Source organism: Salmo trutta, chromosome 35, assembly GCF_901001165.1.
Source record: "Salmo trutta chromosome 35, fSalTru1.1, whole genome shotgun sequence".
In the NCBI taxonomy this organism is placed as follows: domain Eukaryota; kingdom Metazoa; phylum Chordata; class Actinopteri; order Salmoniformes; family Salmonidae; genus Salmo; species Salmo trutta.
The window spans coordinates 8,890,548-8,912,286 of NC_042991.1; the positions used below are offsets into that span (position 1 = coordinate 8,890,548).

Here is a 21,739-nt window from a genome sequence, read left to right on the forward strand (position 1 = left end):
TTTGGGAGTTTCTCCCATTCTTCCCTGCAGATCCTCTCAAGCTCTGTCAAGTTGGGTGCGGAGCGTCACTGCACAGCTATTTTCAGGTCTCTCCAGAGATGTTCGATCGGGTTCAATTCTAGGCTCTGGCTGGGCCACTCAAGGACATCCAGCGTGAGGTCCTATGGGCAGTCCCTGCTGCTGAAAAACATCCACACAGCATGATTATGCCACCTCCATGCTTCACCGTAGGTATGGTGCCAGGTTTCCTCCAGACATGACGCTTTGCATTCAGGCCAAAGAGTTCAATCTTGGTTTCATCAGACCAGAGAATCTTGTTTCTCATGGTCTGAGACTCCTTTAGGTGCCTTTTGGCAAACTGCAAGCGGGCTGTCATGTGCCTTTTACTGAGGATTGGCTTACGTCTGGCCACTCTACCGTAAAGGCCTAATTGGAGGAATGCTGCACAGATGGTTGTCCTTCTGGAAGGTTCTCCCATCTCCACAGAGGAACTCTGGAGCTCTGTCAGAGTGACCATCGGGTTCTTGGTCACCTCCCTGCCCTGATTGCCCAGTTTGGCCAGGCAGCCAGCTCTAGGAAGTGTCTTAGTGGTTTCCATTTAAGAATGATGGAGGCCACTGTGTTCTTGGGGACCTTCAATACTGCAGACATTTTTTGGTACCCTTCCCCAGATCTGTGCCTCGACACAATCCTGTCTTGGAGCTCTACGGACAATTCCTTTCGACCTCATGGTTTGTTTTTTGCTCTGACATGCACTGTCAACTGTGGGACCTTATATAGACAGGTGTGTGCCTTTCCAAATCATGTCCAATCAATAGAATTTACCACAGGTGGACTACGATCATGTTGTAAACATCTCAAGTATGGTCAATGGAAACAGGATGCACCTGAGCTCAATTTCGAGTCTCATAGCAAAAGGTCCAAATACATATGTAAATAAGGTAAACCTGTTTTTGCTTTTTTATTATGAGGCATTGTGAGTAAATTGATGAGGAAAAACATTTATTTAATCCGTTTTAGAATAAGGATGTAGTGTAACAAAATGTGGAAAAAGTCAAGGGGTCTGGAAACTTTCCGAATGCTCTGTGTGCCAGTTAGGCTCTACACCCATTGTAAAGCAGATTCATGTGATTAATTTTAAGAAGTTATTTGGCCACTTTAGTTGTGATACAAACCTTATCCAAACATATAGGCCTATGGGCTAGGCTACATGAGGTGTGTGACTATGATTTTAAAAAGATGGGCATCATTCACAAGGGATAATATAACATTCACAAGTGATAGGATAATATTGTCACCCATCACACTGTTCTTGATTTCATCTTGTCTTTACATATACTAAGTAATATATGTGTGAAATTTGTTTTGATTTATTATGGACCATTATCATGCACCTGTCTCAAAACAGCGGCAGGGGGGGGGAAATACATGTTATCTATGCACTTGGAATTTGACTGCTTTCATGACTCGTGACCGCCGGTGTGGCGGTGATACGGTCACCATAACAGCCCTAGTCCCTAACAGTCCCACACTGTTAACAGGCTCTATGCGCCAGCAATTCGAGTATGGGGACGAGGTTATAGACACCATAATGGGACAGATACAATGTTGCAGTCTCTATTTCCTAGTTTAATAAAGGTTAAAAAAACTATATATATATATATAGCTAGCTAGGCCTATTTGAAACATCACAATCTCCTGGCAGCTTGAAAATACTTTTGAAAAAAACTTCAAAACCTCATTAGATTTTTGCCCAATGTTAAGAAGAGAAAAAACTCAAACTGAACATAATTTATGATGGTCTTTATTTTTTTTCGTTTTGGAAACAAAGAAAAAAAGTTTCATTATAGTATTCAGTTTTCAAATGGGTTTCTTAATTATTTATTTATTATGATTCTTTTTTCTTTTAGTTTCAGTTTTAGATGACTATAATGACCTTGGTGTACACCTAAAAAATACCAGGAATGGTGTAGGCATACTTGTAAGGGATATGTAGTACTGTGTTTAATCCTATCTGATGGCAACAAAGATTTGTCACTTGTTTGCCTTGCTGCGGATCAGCATCTCATGAGGATTTGCGCTGTCCAGGGAGTGTACTTGTACATAAGCTGCCTCATGCTAAAGAAACAGGATATAGGCTCTTGCGCCTACGAGTCGTTCCGGCTCTCAAGGCTGCTTACTTACAAAGACACTTTTCATTCAATAAAATAAAAACGTTGAAGTAAACTGAAATAAATATTGATTGAATCAAGAAGAGATTCAGGTAAAACACAAATGCCAATACTATCATGTTAATAAGAATGCTAACAATGGTACCAATAGTGGTAGTAGTTGTAGTAATAATAATAATAATAATGTTAAAAGGTACAATAAACAGTTAAGGACATGCTTAAATAACAAACAAATGGAAGCAAAATGTGTGGCTATTGTATGAAAGCTATAATAAGAAATGTAGGGACTTTTTCTGGGTTACATGCACATCTCAAGTATGTTTTGAATGTGAAAAGATGTGTGTAAGACATCTCAAATGGAATGATAGTTTATGTATGTATCTTTTAAAGGTACCATGCAGGCACCATGTAATAGAAAAATATTTAAGTAAAAGAAAATAGTATTTGTGTCAACACTAACCAACTCTGCTATTTTGTGTGTTTTTCTGCATTTTGTAACTTATTTTGTACATAATGTTGCTGCTTCCATTTCTTGTGACCGAAAAATGCTTCTGGATATCAGAAAAGCGATTACCTACCTCGAACGGAACGAAGATTTTTTCTTTAATGAGTCAGACACGAAGGATATACTGTTTCTCCGAGACCAGGCCCAAATCCCCATCATTCGCGTGAAGAAAAGACGGAGGTACAGGAGGCGGAGATCGGGGAGCCTTGTGAGAATTCGTCGGCGGTGGGTAACCCGCCTCAACCATCTGTTCTATTGGCCAACGTGCAATTACTGGAGAATATAATAGATAAGCTCCGTTCGAGACTAACAAAACTGTAATATCTTATGTTTCACCGAGTCGTGGCTGAACGACGACACGGATAATATACAGTTGGCTGGGTTTTCCGTGCATCAACAGGACAGAACTGCTACATCCGGTAAGACGAGGGGTGGTGGTGTGTGTCCATTTGTCAATAACAGTTGGTGCGCGATGTCTAATATTAAGGAAGTCTTGAGGTATTGCTTGCCTGAGGTACCTCATGATAAGCTGTTGACCACACTATCTACCAATAAAGTTATCAATATTTTTCGTAGCCGTCTATTTACCACCACAAACCGATGCTGGCACCAAGACCTCAATCAACAAGCTGTATAAGGCCATAAACAAACAAGAAAATTCTCATCCAGAAGCAGGGCTCCTAGAGGCCAGGGACTTTAATCCAGGCAAATTTAAATCTGATTTGACCTAATTTCTACCAGCATATCACATGTGCAACCAGTGGTAAAAAAACTCTAGACCAACTTTACTCCACACACAGAGACGCAGACAAAGCTCTCCCTCGCCCTCCATTTGGCAAATAATTCATAATTCTATCTTCACGCGAATGACGATAATTCTATCCTCCTGATTCCTGCTTACAAGCAAAAACTAAAGCAGGAAGTACCAGTGACTCGCTCAATAGGGAAGTGGTCAGATGATGTGGATTATACACTACAGGACTGTTTTGCTAGCACAGACTGGAATATGTTCCCGGGATTCATCCAATGGCATTGAGGAGTATATCACCTCAGTCACCGGCTTCATCAATAAATGCATCGAAGATGACGTCCCCACAGTGACCGTACGTGCATATCCCAACCAGAAGCCATTGATTACAGGCAACATCTGCACCGAGCTAAAGGCTAGAGCTGCCGCTTCCAAGGATTGGGACACAAATCCGGATGCTTATTAGAAATCCTGCTATGCCTTAAGACGAACCATCAAACAGACAAAGCGTCAATACAGGACTAAGATTGAATCCTACTATACCGGCTCTGAAGCTCGTCGGATGTGTCAGGGCTTGCAAACTATTACGAACTATAAAGGGAAACCCAGCTGTGAAATGCCCAGTGACGCGAGCCTGACAGACTGGCTAAATGCCTTTAATGCTCGCTTCGAGGCAAGCTACACAGAAGCATGCATGAGAGCACCAGCTGTTCGGGACGACTGTGGGATCACTCTCTCCGGAGCTGTGAGATGTGAACAAGACCTTTAAACAGGTCAACATTCACAAGGCCGGGGGCCAGACGGATTACCAGGATGTGTACTCAGAGCATGCGTGGACCTTAAACCTTTCCCTGACCGAGTCTGTAAAACGTACATGTTTCGAGCAGACCACAATAGTCCCTGTGCCGATGAAAGCGAAGATAACCTGCCTAAATGACTACCGCCCCGTAGCACTCACGTTGGTAGCCATGAAGTGCTTTGAAAGGCTGATCATGGCTCACATCAACACCATCATCCAGGAAAACCTAGACCCACTCCAATTCGCATACCGCCACAACAGATCCACAGATGACACAATCTCAATCGCACTCCACACTGCCCTTTCCCACCTGGACAAAAGGAACACCTACATGAGACTGCTGTTCATTGACTACAGCTCAACATGAGCAAGACAAAGGAGATGATCATGGACTACAGGAAAAGGAGGGCCTAACACGCCCCCATTCACATCTAAGGGGCTGTAGAGGAGCAGGTCGAGAGTTAAGTTCCTTGGTGTCCACATCACCAACAAACTATCATGGTCCAAACACACCAAGAAAGTTGTGAAGAGGGCACGACAATGCCTTTTCCCCCTCAGGAGACAGAAAAGATTTGGCATGGGTCCCCAGATCCTCAAAAAGTTCTACAGCTGCACCACCGTCTTGACCGGTTGCATCACCGCCTGGTATGCAACTGCTCAACATCCGACCATAAGGCACTACAGAGGGTAGTGAGTACAGCCCAGTACATCACTGAGGCCAAGCTTCCTGCCATCCATGACCCATATACTAGGCGGTTTAATAGGAAGGCCCAAAAAAATTGTCAAAGACTTAAGTCACCTAAGTCATAGACTTTTCTCTCTGCTATCACACGGCAAGCGGTACCGGAGCGCCAAGTCTTGGTCCAAAAGGCTGCTTAACAGCTTCTACCCCCAAGCCATAAGACTGCTGAACAATTAATCAAATGGCCACCTGGACTATTTACATTGACACCCTCCCCCCCTTTGTTTTTACACTGCTGCTACTCGCTGTTTATTATCTATGCATAGTCACTTTACCCCTACCTACATGTACAAATTACCTTGACTAACCTGTACCCTCGCACATTGACTCGGTACCGGTACCCCCTGTATATATCGTCATTATTATTTTATTGTGTAACTTTTTTATTTTACTGTAGTTTATAAATATTTAGTAAATATTTTCTTAACTCTATTTCTTGAACTGCATTGTTGGTTAATGGCTTGTAAGTAAGCATTTCACGGTAAGGTCTACACCTGTTGTATTCGACGCATGTGACAAATACAATTTGACTTGATTTGATTAGTAGTGACATTAGTAAATTAATTTGTAACTTTGGAAAAGTAGAAAAATAATATATTGTTTATTTTTTTAATTGAAATGTAATCAAATTTGTGAAAAGCAATATGATGACATTACTGACAAAGAGCTGGAGAGTAATGATTTTTTACATTAAAAGGTGGGACAAAAATGGTGTAAGTGAATATATTAACATAGAAACAAAGTATAAGAAAATGGTGCCCTACCAGACCTACCGTACGCTCTACGCCCCCCAGCTAAGCTACGGGTTCCTATAAAAAAAAATAAAGGTGATAGCTTAGTACAAAAATAAAACATATTGAGAGGATCAAAGAAATAGATACTTTGCCTGGCCCATGCTGTGTGTGGATTATGGTAACTGTTGTGTGCTGTTTCCTGGATCATTGAAATTTTATGAGATGTGCTTTATAAATTCATCTTATACTTAGTTGGACCTTTACACAAAGAAATTAACTTAACATTTGCAATGACTTTTGACTCTTTCTTCAGTAAAAACAAATTCGATTTTTTGATTGCCATTGTAAAGCTATGATCCCCATAGAAATTGTGAATATACCACACAACCATTTAAAACATCTTCAAGATCATCAAAAATCTTGTTTCATAATTTTTTATATTGATTTATGGAAAAATACTTAAGGCAAATGTAACAGAAAATTCACAAGTAAACATCAAATTACAAAAAAATGAAGAAAAGAAAAATATATAAAGTGCATTCGGAAAAGTATTCAGACCCCTCCACATTTTGTTACATTACAGCCTTATTTGAAAATGTATTAAATCGTTTTTCCCCCTCATCAATCTACGCACAATACCCCATAATGAGAAAGCCAAAAATATATATTTTCATTTTTGCAAAAGTATTAACATTTTTTTTTAATGAAATATCACATTTACATAAGTATTCAGACCCTTTAGTCAGCACTTTGTTGAAGCACCTTTAGCAGCGATTACAGCCTCGAGTCTTCTTGGGGTGACGCTACAAGCTTGGCACACCTGTATTTGGGGAATTTCTCCCATTCTTCTCTGCAGATCCTCTCAAGCTCTATCAGGTTGATGGGGAGTGTCGCTTCACAGCTATTTTCAGGTCTCTCCAGAGATGCTCGATCGGGTTCAAGTCCAGGCTCTGGCTGGGCCACTCAAGGACATTCAGAGACTTCAGCACTTCAGCATTGTATTGGCTGTGTGCTTAGGGTCGTTGTCCTGTTGGAAGGTGAACCTTCGCCCAAGTCTGAGGTCCTGGGCGCTCTGGAGCAGATCAAGGATCTCTCTGTACTTTGCTCCGTTTATCTTTCCCTCATCTTTCACTTTCCCTCGAACTCTCCCAGTTCCTGCTGCTGAAAAGCATCCCCACTGCATGATGCTGCCACCACCATGCTTTACCGTAGGTATGGTGCCAGGTTTCCTCAAGACGTGACACTTTGCATTCAGGCCAAAGAGTTCAATCTTGGTTTCATCAGACCAGAGAATCTTGTTTATCATGGTCTGCGAGTCTTTTCGGTGCCTTTTGGCAAACTCCAAGTGGGCTGTCATGTGCCTTTCACTGAGGAGAGTCTGGCCACCCTACCATAAAGGCCTGATTGGTGGGGTGCTGCAGAGATGGTTGTACTTCTGGAAGTTTCTCCCATCTCCACAGAAGAACTCTTGAGCTTTGTCAGAGTGACCATTGGGTTCTTGTTTACCTCCCTGACCAAGGCCCTTCTCCCCCGATTGCTCCATTTGGCCGGGCTGCCAGCTCTAGGAAGAGACTTGGTGGTTCCAAACTTCTTCCAATTAAAAAAGATGGAGGCCACTGTGATATTGGGGACCTTCAATGCTGCAGACATTTTTGGTACCCTTCCCCAGATCCGTGCCTCGAAACAATCCTGTCATGGAGCTCTACAGACAATTCTTTCGACCACATGGCTTAGTTTTTGATCTGACATGAACTGTCAACTGTGTGACCTTATTTAGACAGGTGTGTGCCTTTCCAAATCATGTCCAATATATTACATTTACCACAGGTGGACTCCAATCAAGTCGTAGAAACATCTCAAGGATGATCAATGGAAACAGAATGCACCTGAGCTCAATTTCAAGTCTCATAGCAAAGGATCTGAATAGATAGGTAAATCATGTATTTCTGTTTTTTACTTTTAATACATTTGCAAAAAATTCTAAAAACCTGTTTTCACTTTGTCATTATGGGGTATTGTGTGTAGATTGAAGAGAGAAAAAAAAGTATTTAATCCATTTTAGAATAAGTCTGTAACATAAGAAAATTTGGAAAAAGGGGAGTGGTCTAAATACTTTCTGAATGCACTGTATACTGTAAGTATTATCTCAAATTAAATACAACCAATGATATATAATTATAAAAAGCAATATCTTGAATTAGCAGTGGTAAACCCATAGCAAATAGGAATGAAACTTGGACTAGTATATTTATGATACCTCAAACCCTTTAAACATTTAAATAAAACATGATGAACCTGTTGCCTCAGTCTGGTCTCATAGAAAACATACATCTGGGACACTGAAATGAGTATGATATGTTACGTTTGGTATGGTTACATAAGATAGATCGTCACTTAAGGCAAAAATGAAAGTATGGTGGTTTAGTCGGGCGTATAAGGCGAACGTCTAGCAACCCAAACGTTGCGAGTTCCAATCTCATCATGGACAACTTTAGCAATTTAGCCATTTTTCAACTAGTTACTACTTTTTTATCTACTTTTCAACTACTTAGCATGTTAGCTAAACCTTCCCCTAACTCTAACCTTAACCCTTTAACCTAAACGTAAACCTAACATTAAATCTAACTCCTAACCCTAACCCCTAGCCAAGTTAATGTTAGCCAGCTAGCTGGCGTTAACCACCGAACTAGAATTTGTAACATATAATACGAATTGTAATTAATACATACCATACGAAATGTAACATATCGTACGAAAAGGAGTGTCTCGGAATTACGCCCAGAATAATACGAAATGCTCTGACCAGGTAAAAAAAGCAACAAAATGAATAGCATTGCCTGAGTTTCAAGCAGTGCCTGCCAAATGTACTAGGCTGTAATAAAGAATAAAACATAAAGAGGACCTTTGAAAGTACCATTAAAACTTTTGCTCGTTATATTATACTTAAAGCAATGTGTTTGTTTTCTTAAAAAAATCGTAAATACAGGAGAGGAAATCTCTTGCTGGGTAGAAAATGAATTTGTATTCAAGCAGTGTTACAGTCTATTTTATCTTTTTTTAATTGAACTACGATCAGATTCCAATCCAACCCCAAGACTGGACATCAGAAGGGCAGCACAGTATTTGTGTCAGATCTTCGTATAGCAATAAGACGTCAAAATGAAATTAAAATATCTCAGTGGTCCATTAAATAATTGAAAATACATAGACCAGATTACGCATACAGCATAATTAATATGGTTCCATTACTCAAAAGAGTTAACGGTAAGATTTCATGATACAAACAACATTTGTAAGCCATGCCTCTACCAACATATTTTTACTTTTCATTTTTGTAATCGACATACATTTCTTTTCCCAATGTTCTTCTGACCAAATATAAATATTATTCTCAGCAGATTGCTACATTTCAAGTTCATCTGGCGGTAATGTTGTAATTTCTGACTACATAATGCAATAATTGTGAAACATGTTTTACATCTTTCTAGCTAACTGATATGACTTTATATCAATAGTTGACAATAATAATAAAAAAAAACATTTGTGTGACTAGATCTTAAAAAAGCAACAAAATGACTAGCATTGCCTGAGTTTCATGCAACATATTCCATACTATTAATGTCTCTGCACAATCCATTTGTTCATGATACATACTTTCCAGTGTTAAAAGACTTGTATGAGGGGAACAAACATAAAGACCTAATAACAACTACAAAAACTGAACATAACCTGAAACAATACAACGGAAAATGACAAAGGACTTGCATAGAATGAATGAATGTAGTTCTGAGACATCAATAATTCACCTGCCCCATCATAGATTAAGCACCTTTATATCAGTTCATTCTCCCCAGGCTGGGAAGGATGCATTCTCTCCTCTTTGTCATTCCAAGTGAAAAGAGGAAAATGTGAATGTTAGGGTTTCTTAGACCATTCTATTATATATTATTTTTAATGAAATAAATTCATATATTTAAATTCAAATGGTTGATTTGTGTGATATGTCTTATATTCTGATTTTTTTTTCTCTGAAATGACTGGAAATGTCAGCCAACTGGTACAGTAGCTGTTTAAGTATGGGGGACACATTCAGAGAACATTCAATATCCTTTTTGTTTTGGAAATCTGGATCTATAACAACAAAAGTGGTATTCCTGTATTGCAAATATATATATTTTTATAGTTACAGTAGAACTCCTTCAGCCAAACTGTCCTATATATGTCCATTTGGTAATGTGGTACTGTAACACATGTCGAGAGCAAAAAAAAAACAATCCACTGCAAGGTGAAAGAACTTGGGCCCATTGAGTTACAGTAACCAGGTGGGGAAGTTACAGTAACCAGGTGGGGAAGTTACAGTAACCAGGTGGGGAAGTTACAGTAACCAGGTGGGGAAGTTACAGTAACCAGGTGGGGAAATAGTTGAACTGCCAGGTCAGAATTTTTGTGTCTGTTTTCTTTTCATCTTTCTTTTTTTTGGTACACTTCGTGTCAATGTCATCCTTCCAAAGTGCCACTTGTTTCTCAAGTAATGTATTTTGGTCCTGCCCCCCCCCCCCAAAGAAGAAGTACGAGGTCTTTATGTTGAACCATCTCTTCCGTAGAAAGTATTTGAGGGATTTAACTTAAGAGTTGTGATTCGTACATGCCTCTGTAACATTATGGTCTGGAGGGTATAACATCCTGTTCTGGAGGGTATACCCACAGACAGGTGCGCTGTGGAACTTGGAGCTGTTTCAGGTGGGCCCCATTTCCATGGGTCCCAGCTGTGACTTTGGTACGCCATGTTGGTGTGATGTGACGATGAAGGAGATGAGCCGTTAGGGGTACCATTTGACTTGTTCAAATGCTTCTTTTTAGGAACACTCAAATGAAGATAATTGAGGACTGAACCTTTTAAGGTTTCCATAGAGCTAGTAAAGGCGGTGTTAGTACATTCAGGGGTACAATACTACCATGTACCTCTGGAAACATTGAGGCAGCGGTAGGGGACTATGCCCTCTGATTGTCTTATAGACGAGAACTATCTATGAGATGTTTGTGACATATAACACAGAGGACAGTGATTGCATTTGAGTAATGAATAAAACAACATGAGGGTAAATGGTTTGACTTAGAACCATGTAGGAGAGTTTCGAGTTTAGCTTGGGTTAACCCCTCATATAGGGATTATGTAAGAAAACAGAATGGTCACAATGAAATAGATCATTTTCAGTCTATACAAAAATATTACATTTCTAAAAACATATAGAGTTGAAACATGTAACATAGATTGTGCTTCAATGAACTTACGCTTATACATTGGCACTCAGATAATGCCAAACCCTGGCTAACTATATATAGTTTATCTATGTTGGACACTGGAATTAAATTGTAAGATTTATGTTCATTCATTTTGATAGTTAATTTTAGATAAATATGGGGTGAACCACACTTAAAAATGTTAGCTTATTCAACTTAAAACTTTAAATGATAAGCTGTATGACTTATGTATATTACAATGCAACTAATATTGAGTTAACATAACTTTAAAGCATTTTAAGGCAGCTGGGTAACTACAATTTAGGAGTTACCTTGCAACTTAAAATGTTAAGTTAAGTCAAATCAGGAAATATTTTTTTAATGAAACTACACTTTTTAAGTGTAATTGTTTAATCTATGTTAGATATTATACAGTAATATAACTGACTTATTATTATCTCTTATTTTGTTGCAAAGTCTGAGAATCATTTATATATGATTATTTATATTATTCTCCACTAAAACTAAAGTTGTATACAGCTTTGGCATGTTCTATTGTTCCATTTAACTCCAAACACAATCCGATTTACGGCTTTCATTTTCATTAACTAACTACCCAAAAATGAACAGAAAAATATACATTTGTACGATGACACAGGGAATGATTAGGGAATGGTTATTGATTCAATTTACTTTACATTTAATCTACCTTTTCATAAATATTCTAGTTTTCTTTTTGATTTAATCATACAAAAAATTGGGATTTAAAAAGTTGTTCACAGTATAATTTCAATATAAAATGGTGTTTTAGGTTTCTACATGAGAAGAAACTGGAATGAATAAGGTTGGGAAACAAGCCACTAAATCACTGGAATTTCATGGATTTACATCATGCAAACAATTCTAGGATTTAAGTTTCATGACAGTTTTCTCTCTCAAATTTAGATGTATGCAAATTTGCAGTGTCTCTTATCTCTGTTATCTGTTGCCCGGTTTCATAAAGGTTTCTAGCCCCTTTACCCAGCTCCTATTTCTTAGTTTTTCTCAGATCTGAAAGGATATGATTGGTGTAAGCAAAGGGATGGGATAGGACCTAGGATTAGAGGCAGGAGAGCGGAAAGAAACGGGGCCGTTATATTCAATTCATATATTACATTTCCCCCCAAAATGGTCATTTTGTGCATTCAATTAGTCTTAATGGTATTAATGATTTTATACCACACCTCATGGAGTGGCAACATTCTATAGGCTACCTTACCTACAAGATAAGACAGTTGAGAGCGCACATTCACTGTCGTTTCTATTTAAGGTGGCTTGAGCAACATCTTCCTCACCTATTGATTGCAAACAGTCAAATTGGTGACTAAGTGTTACAAAAAGTATACACTCAGTTAACACAGAACTAAAGTGTTACGTGATTGGTCAGATTCTCGATTAAGTTCTGGGTCTATACGTGTTAACAAGCGAGATTGGAAACAGAACGAAGAGCTCGACCCTCTGTCTTTGCAAGTTAAGGGCAAGTCTATGGGACAAATGTCCCCTCCCCTTTCCCGAAATTCAAAAGATGCTAACACCTGCAAAATCGTGATTTGTCCAAAGCACCAGAACTAATGCTGCTCGTCATGCATCACATTGTATCATGACATATCTACGGTACCATTTAAGTTTACGTAGTCTGTCCACGAGAGATTACATACAGTAAGATACTTTTTTATATTTGATACACAGTAGCCTAGTTAGGGATGGGGGGGTGGGGGGGGGGACATTCCAAAGTATTCAACACATCCCTTTATAATTGCTGTACTGGTCCCTTATTATTGTTCAATGTTCAATAGTTCAAAATCTACAGTGTCTTCAGAAAGTATTCATACCCCTTGACATTCCACATTTTGTTGTGTTACAGCTTGAATTCAAAATGGATTAAAAAAAAAAAAATTCTCACCCATCCACACACAATACCCCATAATTACAAAGTGAACACATGTTTTTAGACATTTTTGCAAATGTATTGAAAATTATATATAACACTAAATTGAGCTCAGGTGCATCCAATTTCCTTTGATCATCCTTGAGATGTCACTACAACTTGATTGGAGTCCACCTGTGGCCAATGAAATGATTTGGACCTATTTAGAAAGAAACACACCTGTCTATTTAAGGTCCCACAGTTGACATGTCAGAGTAGAAACTATACCATGAAGTCCAAGGAACTGACCGTAGATCTCCGAGATTTGTGATGAGGCATATATCTGGGGAAGGGTTTAAAACAATTTGTTGAAAGTTTTCAAGAGCACAGTGGTCTCCATGATTGGGAAACTGAAAAAATATGGAACTAGCCAAACTCTTCCTAGAGCTGCCCGTCCGACCAAACTAAGCAACCGGGCAAGAAGGACCTTGATCAGAGAGGTGACCAAGAACCTAAAGACCACTCTGACAGAACTACAGAGTTCCTTGGCTGAGATGGGAGAACCTGCCAGAAGGCCAACAGTCTCTACAGTACTTCACCAATCTGGGCTTTATGGGAGTGGCCAGACGGAAGCCACTCCTGAGAAAAAGGCACATGACAGCACGGCTGAAGTTTGCAAAAAGGCACGTGAAAGACTCTGAGATCATAAGGCAAACGATTCTGTGATCTGATGAGACAAAAATGGAACTCTTTGGCCTGAATGCAAAGCACTATGTGGATGCTTTTCAGAGGCAGGGACTGGGAGACCGCTAAGGATAGAAGGAACCATTAATGGAGTGAAATACAAGCAAATCCTCGATGAGAACCTGCTTCAGAGTGCAATTGACCTTAATGTCCCCAAGCATACAGCCAAAGCAATGCTGGAATCGCTTCAGAACAAGAACGTGAAAGTTCGTGAGCTGCCCAGCCAAAGCCCAGACTTGAATCCCATTGAAAATCTGTGGAAATTCTTGAAGATTGCTGTTCACCGCTGCTCCCCATCTAACTAAAACAGAGCTTGAGAATATCTGAAAGGATGAATCAGCAAAGCTGATAGAGACATAGTCAAGTTAAACTAAAAGTTGAAGCCGCCAAAGGTGCTTCTACAAAGTATTGACTTCGGGGTGTGATTAATTATGTAAATGAGATATTTCTGTATTGAATTTTCAATACATTTTCATTGTGTGAAAAAAAATCTGTTTAATCCATTTTGAATTCAGGCTATAACACAACAAAATGTGGAATATGTCAAGGGTTATGAATACTTTCTGAAGGCACTGTAGATCTCTACATAAGTAAATGGGGTTTTCCCCTTTGGCTCTTGCTCTGGTTCTCTAGGGGTTGTAATCAAGGGAAAACCCATGCGTTTTGTTTCTTCTGGGTTGTATGGGAATGATTAGAATGACATTGACAGGTATGACATGGGCCCACTGGTGTACTTCCTGCTCCACAGTTCCAGACTGGCACTCCTGCGGCCACCGCCCAAAGAGCGCTTGTGGGTCTTCTTCTTGTTGTCCCACGTTGCGGAATGTTCCGATGGCAGGGAGCTAGCAGGGCTGCTCGCTTCCTCCTCTGGCATTGAGTCCCCAGCTATCTCAATGTGGGGAGGGTCCATCAGGTCTATGATGCTAAAAGCAGCTGGTTCCGGCTGGCACATGACAGACTTATCCTCTGTGTTCTGCCTGATGAGCCCGCTGGTGCCAGCCTGGATGCCCACAGACACCCGGTCCCCGGTCTGTGTTGAGCCATCACTTGCGCTCTCACGGCACAGCGTCCACATGTTGTAGCACTGGGTAAAATTGAAGAAGTTGCTGTTGAAGGTCTTGAGCTCGCCGCACACGTCCCTGCGCAGCTCAGCCAGTTCGTAGCGCATGGCCGAAATCTCATCTTTCCACTGCATGTTGAAGGCGGCCACCATGTTGGCAGACTCTTTAAAGGCCTGGATGGCCTGAGGTATGGGGGGATCGGGGGCGGCAATGGAGGGGGCAGCAGGGATCTGGTAGGCAGGCGGTGAAGTCGGGGGGACAGAGATGGCTGTTACAGTGGAGCTTGTGCTGTGCTGGCTGCGAGCTACAGCGTTCTCCCTCTCCAGACGTTCCAACTCCACATAGGCCGAGGAGCTGGCCCCGTCGTCGTCTTCTATCATGTCCTCGTTTAGCAAAGAAGTGCCTTCCAGCACATCATATCCCTCTGGAAGACAAATTTGAATATGCAAATAGAGGGAGATTCAAAGGGAGGGAACAGCTGGAGTGTTATGTAACTGTGACACCCAAATGTTCCAACCTAGAGTGGGCATACATATACCTACAATATGAATACAGTATGTGAGTAAAATACCACAACTACCCTATCATTCCAATGGGATATATCTGATAAAATAAAATATCGATGGAACAAGGATTTTGACTGGTTGCATTGAGAATATTGAAAAATGGTGAACAGCTAGATGATTTGTTGATCGTCAATCTCCTGTGAATATGATTACCCTTTTATCAAATTATGCATTTGTGATCCCTTTATCAGATGCATTTGTGGTTGTTCAAACTCGAAAAAGAGACAATGTAAAACTTAATGAAGAGGTGCTCTTCAGACACTGAAGTGGTCTCTAGAATTAGAATGCTCTCTAACACAGCTCTATCTGGCATACTAAAATACGGAAAGGAATTATTCAGCCAGGTACACTGAGCCACTTGAGCGATGCATTTTGACTCACATACTGCAGGCTTTTCATGGGGTTTTTACACTGCCTTCTCACTCATCTGAATGAACATCAACCCTCCACAGTCTTTCCATCTTTTCACTGCACTGCACCATGGGAAGCGGAACCCCGTTGGTTCCTAGCATAAGCCATCATTACCAATCAGTTTCAAATGAAAATACCATTCTCTGAATTAAATCAAAGTATGGTTCTCCCCAAAAAATTCTTAAGTGTTTCCGATTGTTTCCTTTTCCTTTTTTTTTGTGCAACAGAAAAGATGAAAAGGCAATGAAAAATCACAACTCAAGTCATTGGGCCGAGAAGCAGTTATGAACCCTATTGAACATATCAGGTCCCTCACCATGAGGTTGATTGGACCATGTGGAGTTCCCAGTGGCGGGTAAATCCCCCCCCAACCCCCCCCCCCCCTACAGGGCTGCACCAGGGAGGGGCTGCAATCCCACAGTCAAAGACAGCTGATAACTTCCACGCCAAGGGTCAACCCAGCCACACGTGGCCTTTACAGAGGTTGACTATCATAGGAAGAAAAAAACCCACAAAACTACTATAACAAATGCTCTCACATTTTGACTGTTGACAGTGACAATGTGATAACATTCAGTGCTACTTCATGGCTGAGGTACGAACACATTATGTGTTAGACTGGAAAGTACAGCTTCATCATATAGTTCCACCAATGAGTCGCTTTTAGCGCACTTGAAAATAGAGACACTTCAAACAACTCGCGAAAGCCAGTGAGGCACCATCATCACATATACAGTTTAATTCTGGAACATTAATGCATACGAACAAGGAATTCAAGGCCTCTGAGTTTTGTGAGTTGTTCGGACCCCTGTTTGTTTCTCATTGTGTTTAAATCAGATTTTTCTATCCTGCTGTTATATCAAAGTGATCATTTTTTATCTATTGCTGAGAAGGCAGTGCAAAAAAACACACATATATATATATATATAGATATATGTATGCGTGTTGTCATTAAAATACCTGTGACAGGCATCCAGCTGTTCTGTCCCCCTGGTTATCCTTCCAGAGATGCATGGCTGGTCAGATTGGGAGGGGGTGCTGCTCTTCTGCCCAATGGGGCATCATAGGATCACTTCCCCACTCAAGGGCCCAGCTAGCCTCGACATTCTTGCGTTTTGGTTGGTAAGCGATTTAGAATTCAGATCTCATTTCCGAATTTTATTAGTCAGTGGCATGGCCAGTCAAATACTGTGGATCATTCACTTCATTTCAAGGCCACTATTCCCTCAGAAATGACACCAAATGGTCGATACCATGTAAAAAAGATTTGCAATATGGCTTGAGATGGAGGCATCAGGTCACAGCCAATTATTTCCCTGAGGCTCACTAACATATCCTGTTCCATAGCCCAGTCGGATGTGACTGTATTTGGAGAGAAAAAAGTCCTAGAGAACTACTCATTAAAAAATACAAATAAACAGAAAATGCTGGGAGTAACTGACACCCATTTGAGAGCCAATTTAGTGAGCCAATTGTGAAGCAGACAATTTGAACAGAGAGCTTATTGGGTGAAAGGAGTTCAGCAGGTAAGACGGTGGGATTGGAGGACTTCCTTGATCCTCAGTACTTCAGTCACATCGTAGGCTGAGGGATTCTGACTGTGCAACCCAATTGAGCATGAGAAGATAAACAAAAAAAAACTCCAGATTGTACAAGAAAACAGGTAAACCAACAGAAAACAAACAAATACAGAGGTCTAATACAATTGATTTTACAAAATGTGTTGAAAAATGTTAATCCCGGTCATAATATTGTCAAATGAAAAACGTCATATGAAATGATAGTATTTCAATAGGGTTCATAGCTTTACTCTTCCAGGTATACACCAAATGCACTAGATCAGTTAGGTTAGACGCAGCAGTGGTTCTGTTTGCACAAATAACCAGATATGTTGATGTTTTGACGATGATATTGTGTGTAAAATGTTGCACAAAACCTTCAAATCCCTGAATGTTTAATATCAAAACAGCAATTATTGCAACAAATTGACTTGGTATCCTCACAATTATTAAGACGATTTTTACATTACTCTACATTATTCTTTAGCAGACACACTTACAGGAGCAACTAGGGTTAAGTGCCTTGCTCAACGGCACACCGACAGATGTTTTCACCTAAGAGGTCATCTAAATGTGAGATTTAGTTCAATGAGAAAATGTCTAATACGTTGGCCCCACAGAGTAAAGTAGCTTTAGACATTTTTTGTGAGAGCGCTACTGTAGTCGAACCCTCTTCAAACCTTGTCAAACTTCAGGTCAACTGATCAATCTCCCTGAAACACATGATTGCCAGACTACCTGATGAAAGACCATTTAATCTTACCTTCTGATCTGGCTACATCAAAAGTGATAAATCAGTTACTATTCCAATTGAAAGCTTAATTTATATCATATCTCCAAATGTGGTTTTATGCAACACTATACAACAATATAGAATAACGTAATATATTTTATGCACTCTGAATTGACTTTCTTAGTAAGTTCCTTGTGCAACCAGTACCCTATCTGAGTTTGTTGACTTACCGTATGTCGGTTACAAGTTTTTGCTGTCTTGTGTTCTGTGGGCTTATAAGCCAAGATCAGTTAGAGAGGCTAGTGTAATGAACTGGTCAAACAAAGCATGGATGGGGGAAACTGAAGACCTCTCTGGAGCAGACTATGAGCCTTCCTAACACTCTTTAGAGGTCCACAGCCCTCCTCCAACCACTGTTCTGTTTCACACTTAACCCTTCCCTACACGACTCACACTCTACACACGACACATATATCAATGAGATTATCATGCTCAGGACAAGGCCTGTTTCTCTTACACATGCCAAGTGCTGTGAGTGTGACTGTAGTGTGTCGTGGGTTTAACTTCTCATTGGGCTGGTTTGAATGAGTCCCCTCCCATCCTCTACTCCGGGTCCAGCTTTGCTACCACCACATGTGACGAATCAGAAAACGAATCAGAAAGCTAAAGCTAAGGGTAATGATGTATATGGACTATGCAAAGTAACACGCTTGCAAGCAAATACCTCAGAACACTCAGGATATGCAGAGGCAAGACAAACAAGAGACACACAACAGTGACAGTAGCCAAAAAGAAATGACCAGAATCATTCAACCAAGCATCTCTTAAAGCTCAAGGGTACCCCACTGTACATATGTAGGTATGTACGCATGTTATAGAATGTATGAGGAGTATGTTTTCTAAGCCTTCTCTCATTTTTTTTTGAGGTCGTACTGTTACCTGTTGTGGATCTGAGAGTTGAAGTGACAGTGGAGGATGTCATTGAAGGCAAGCAGTCGTCGTCTTGGGAATACCCAGCCTGAATTGCACGCAGGTAACTGTGGCTTCGAGTGCGGAACGAGCCAGGCAGGTCCAAGGCCTCCATGGCCTGGGATTCTACTTCGCTAAAAACGGACTCGCAAACTGACTCAAACTGGCCATTGACCTCAGTCTCACTCACCTGAGAGACAAAAACAGGAATAGCAGTCCTTAATTTTTCCTCTTCCTTTCTCTTTCTCACTTTGACTCTTCCCCTTAGTACAGTAAATATGAAGGAGTGTTAGCATGGGGGGAAAAAAAACAAGCAGATAAAACAAACAAATGAAAACAACAAAATGCATCATTTAGTATACCATTTCAAGATGTACTATCCCACTGCAGGTCATCGTCACAGACGTACATTCGTTACTACTGTGACAAAGGGGAAAGCAGGTGTCCTTTCAAGAACCTATTCAAAAGCAGAAATGACGGTGCAACACAGTAAAAACTACATGCGGTTAACGGAATTTCAATGTTGTGAATATATATATTTCCATCGCAACGCACCCAATATAACGGCAGGCAGGAAGCCATACTAACGTCATCTGTGTGAGGTGATTTTTTTTAATAGCACCAAGGTTGGCTGAGATATTGTGCCAAACGTGTATTAAAATCCATCTAGTCTATATTATGCAGTGCATAAAAGCCTGCTACTATGTAATAAAAATGATTGCAAAGGATGTATTAAATCATTGTATCTTGTACCTAATATTCAGCCGCAACGGATAAAAAAGCATGCTTTATAGTATAACTCCTGCTGTTCAAACATTAAAAAAAATGTCTAGACTGACTGAGCAGTTCAACACAACTTCTAGTAGTGTGCATGAACTTACTTAACGGGTAACTTGAACTTGTAATGTAATAAATATTCAAGTGAACAGATATATACAGTATGGTACTGCTTGTATACGCAACGTCACCAATAACAAATCTATGGACTTCGCACGCGCAGTTCTGAAGATGTGCACTGAACATAGTCAAAACAGGATTCAGTGTAAATAAGCATTACCAATGTCAACTCAACCTATCAATAAAACCTAATCCTGCAGACAATAACGGCTAAACATGTCATGGAGTGGGGCGGGGGGGGGGGGGGAATCAGGTTGTGACTAATGTACTTCTGTAAATAACTATATTATTTCTGCCACCCCTTTAGCAAACAACAGAAGGTTCCACCCACTCTACCAACATGGTGGCATCTACAGTATCTCTCAATCCTCCTACTCCTCCAGGGCTCCTGGTGTTCCCCCTGTGAGGGGCCTGTGTGGGACTCACCTGGCTGACGCAGCTTGCCTGACTGAGGGTGCTAACCGCGCGCATGTAGCTCTGGTTCCGGGATCGGAACTGAGGGCCGAGGGGTATATGGTGCTGGGGGTAGTTGGTGGCTGGGTCCAGGGTGACACTGGGATGGGGGCGTATCATGTCTCGGGTGGTTTGCAAGTGGTAGCTCTGGCTGTACAGAGAGAGAGAGAGAGAGTGGATAGACAAATATGAGAGGCATTGTCAACCGGTTATAGTCATGCAAAAGACTGCCGGTCTCACGATAGTCGACTGTTAATTAACAAACATGTTTAGCATCTCCAGGCCTCCACACATATTTTACAAGCCGCTGATGTGCGCCTTTGGAACATCTACATTTAAAAAAGTATCATGAATAAATGCAATATATATCATCGCAATAAATCTCTTATTTATTTTAGACATTATGATATTAAGAAAATGTATTTCAGAATATGAGTTGGCCTACTGTTTCTTATGTGGCTATGCACCATACATTGGTTGTAGGCTTGTTCATTTAGCAGCCACTATTTTACAGTGGATGTTTCGACATTTTGTTACATTACAACCTTATTCTAAAATGGATTAAATAAAAACATTTACTCAGCAATCTACACACAATACCCCATAATGACAAAGCGAAAACAGGTTTTTAGAATTTTTAGCAAATTAATTCAATATCAAAAACAGAAATACCTTATTTACATACAGTGCATTCGGAAAGTATTCAGACCTCTTGACTATTTCCACATTGTTACGTTACAGCCTTATTCTAAAATTGATCAAATAGTTTTTTTCCCTCATCAATCTACACACAATACCCCATAATGGCAAAGCAAAAACTGGTTTTTATAAACTTTTGCATATTTATTAAGAAAAAAAAAAACACATTTACATAAGTATTCAGACCCTTTAGTCAGTACTTTGTTGAAGCACCTTTGGCAGCGATTACAGCCTCGAGTTTTCTTGGGTATGACGCTACAAGCTTGGCACTGTATTTGGGGAGTTTCTCCCATTCTTCGCTTCAGATCCTCTCAAGCTCTGTCAGGTTGGATGGGGAGCATTGCTGCACAGCTATTTTCAGGTCTCTCCAGAGATGTTAGATCGGGTTCAAGTCCAGGCTCTGGCTGGGCCACTGAAGGACATTCAGAGACTTGTCCCGCAGCCACTCATGTGTTGTCTTGGCTGTGGGCTTCGGGTCACTGTCCTGTTGGAAGGTGAACCTTCGCCCCAGTCTGAGGTCCTGAGCGCTATAGAGCAGGTTTTCATCAAGGATCTCTCTGTACATTGCTCCGTTCATCTTTCCCTTGATCCTGACGTTTTTGCTTTATCATTATGGGGTATTGTGTGTAGATTGATGAGGAAAAAATCAATTTAATCAATTTTAGAATAAGGCTGTAACATAACAAAATGTGGAAAAAGTCAAAGGGTCTGAATACTTTTGGAAGGACAATGACCTTTTATAGTAAGAATAATGTAATTTAACTTAGCTGAACAAAATAGAAAGGATACTTTTCCCATTCC

General features: G+C 40.4%; 1 protein-coding gene across 1 annotated transcript in view; it reads right to left on the reverse strand.

Moving 5' to 3' along the window:
- Window positions 1–21,739, reverse strand: part of LOC115174562 (disks large-associated protein 2-like) — an 87,556-nt gene that overhangs the window by 18,686 nt on the left and 47,131 nt on the right. The window contains exons 3-4 of the mRNA XM_029733222.1: window positions 20,213–20,390; window positions 18,860–19,079 (exon numbers count right to left, since the gene is read on the reverse strand). Coding sequence (XP_029589082.1) covers window positions 18,860–19,079; window positions 20,213–20,390 — 398 coding nt within the window. The remainder of the gene's footprint in view (window positions 1–18,859; window positions 19,080–20,212; window positions 20,391–21,739) is intronic.